Below are 2,278 nucleotides of genomic sequence, written 5' to 3'. Positions count from 1 at the left end.
CTGGTTGTCATCGATAAGGTCAAGCCGGCTCCGGTAGAGGAGCAGCGACAACGACGAAGGGCGGCTCATTCTGACGGCGGTAGTGGTCGTTTGGTGGTCTCTTTTTTGCGGGATAAAGGAAGATTTCATTCATTCAACGAGGCTTCTCGGCCTCTGAAAGGTTCACAATGCAGTCTAATCCCGATCGTGACCACACAGCCGTGCGCGGGATACTACGTCCATACGCAGCCAGCGCGTGACTGATATTATTTTGTGATCTATGTCCATACGCGGTCGTTTTGTGGTCTCGGTATATGGATATAATTTTTATTATCTCTAAGGTGGTTTGTACTTTCGGTGAACTTTGATAATAGATCTGGATCACTTTCTTAATAAATAAATAAATAAACTAGTAATCATTTAAGTGTGTAAAATGAGATTTATGGACACGGTGGTCTTCCACTTGGAACATCTTTGAGCTTTGCTACTACCACGCAATGTGCAAAGCGTTTGATTTTGTAAAATAAAACATTTCACTCACAAGTCCAGTGAAGAAATGAATACCAGGTTCGAGGAATTAAACACCCCTGAGGTATTTGATACTCTTATTTTTGGCAATATTATCTGATACCCGTACTACTACATGAATCTCATCCACACTGAGCTGGGCTGAGTTCACCGCATTTCACATTCATAAAGCATCACATACATGAACAATTCCGGTACTGCATAGTCTTGATGGGCCGGGTGTAAATAATAAGTCCAGCCAGCCCACCCCCCTGGTCGATCCGGTTCAATGAACGCTTCTCGAAGAGAATAATCCCAGAGGCGCGTGAAGTAAGCTGTCTTGTCCAAGAAAACGCTGTGCTCTCCAGCCGGGCGAGAGATCTTTCCTTACCCATGGGTTCAAATTTCAGCACTTCCCATTGTTTTTCCCCGCAATTTTCTCTCCACCGCGCCACGTCGCCCCCTCCGCGGCCGCACCATAAAACCCCGCTATTCCCCTCCAACCTCCACTCGGCACTCCACCACTCTCCCCTGCCCTCCCCTGCCTACCTACTCCTCCACCACCACCGCCGCGGCCATGGACGACATCGCCGAGCCCGGCTCCCCGACCTCCCCGACGGCCACCTCCTCTTCGTCTTCCTCGTCGTCCTCCTCCTCCGTCGCCGCGAACAAGCGGCCGCGCAAGGACAGCCGGCACCCGACCTACCACGGCGTGCGCATGCGGAGCTGGGGCAAGTGGGTGTCCGAGATCAGGGAGCCTCGCAAGAAGTCGCGCATCTGGCTCGGCACCTTCGCCACCGCCGAGATGGCCGCGCGCGCGCACGACGTGGCCACGCTCGCCATCAAGGGCCGCGCCGCGCACCTCAACTTCCCGGACCTCGCGCACCTGCTGCCCCGCCCGGCCAGCGCCGCGCCCAAGGACGTCCAGGCGGCCGCCATACTCGCCGCCTCCGCCGACTTCCCCTGCGGCGCCAGTGCCAATGCCAAGAGCCCCGACAGCGCCTCCGACGCCAGCGCGGTCTCGCCGCCGCCCCCGCCTGCACCGCACGCCGAGCCGGTCCAAGACCCGGAAGACGCCCTGTTCGACCTCCCCGACCTGCTCCTGGACCTGAGATATGAGGCCTCGGCGGGCCTCCCGTGCGCGTCGTCCTGGGTCGTCGACGAGGACATCGTCGGCGCCGGCGTGTTCCGCCTCGAGGAGCCACTCCTGTGGGAGTACTGATCATCGTCGCTGCAGCAGAAGGTTCCCACCGTTCCAGTCGCTTCACACATGGCGCTTACTACTTCGGGATTGGGCCGATCGGAGACATGGAAATGCACCTCGTTCCGTCAATCATCTTACTACTATCTAGGACGTCGCCGTCGTCGTCTTCCTCCGTCCGTCCGGTGCTGCTCCGCTGTGTTTTTCCTTTCTTCTTTTCCAAGTTCCGTTCCGGTTCCCTCTGCCTCCTCCCCTCGCTGCGTTTTTACTTTTCCTTTACCAAAATTAGGATGCGCGAGACTGTATAAAGTTAGTTTCTTTTCCTCCACTCGCCTTGCTTGATTTGGGGGACAAGAATATGTATAATTAACAAGCATCTTATCTTACATTACCTTTTATGCCCTATTTATTTGTTTAGCGGTAAAAGGGCGATCTCGCGAGATATGAACCAAATTGACAGCGATATTTATGCATATTACTTTGGGACTTTTCCCGGACTTGACAAGCGGAGAGCGACGTTTAAGCAATCCCATTTTACTCCCCGGTCGTCGTCAGCAGCGGCCCACGCAACGGCAGGATTCGTCGTCGTCA

The 2,278-nt window shown here is 54.9% G+C and overlaps 1 protein-coding gene across 1 annotated transcript; it reads left to right on the top strand.

The window, feature by feature from the left end:
* The first annotated feature begins 935 nt into the window (after window positions 1-935).
* Window positions 936-2,078, top strand: LOC125533875 (ethylene-responsive transcription factor ERF039). Its single transcript, XM_048697204.2, has one exon. It carries the CDS (start codon window positions 1,064-1,066, stop codon window positions 1,706-1,708), a length of 645 nt encoding a protein of 214 aa, XP_048553161.2. The 5' UTR covers window positions 936-1,063; the 3' UTR covers window positions 1,709-2,078.
* The last annotated feature ends 200 nt before the right edge of the window (window positions 2,079-2,278 follow it).

The sequence above is a fragment of the Triticum urartu genome, chromosome 2A, assembly GCF_056163025.1.
Source record: "Triticum urartu cultivar PI428250 chromosome 2A, HENAU_Tu73, whole genome shotgun sequence".
Classification (NCBI taxonomy): Eukaryota; Viridiplantae; Streptophyta; class Magnoliopsida; order Poales; family Poaceae; genus Triticum; species Triticum urartu.
This window is presented reverse-complemented; position numbering and strand designations above follow the sequence as displayed.

What these genes read in the sequence shown, in the direction of transcription:
- LOC125533875 (XM_048697204.2), top strand. Translation starts at nt 1,064, where the DNA reads ATGGACGACATCGCCGAGCCCGGCTCCCCGACCTCCCCGACGGCCACC.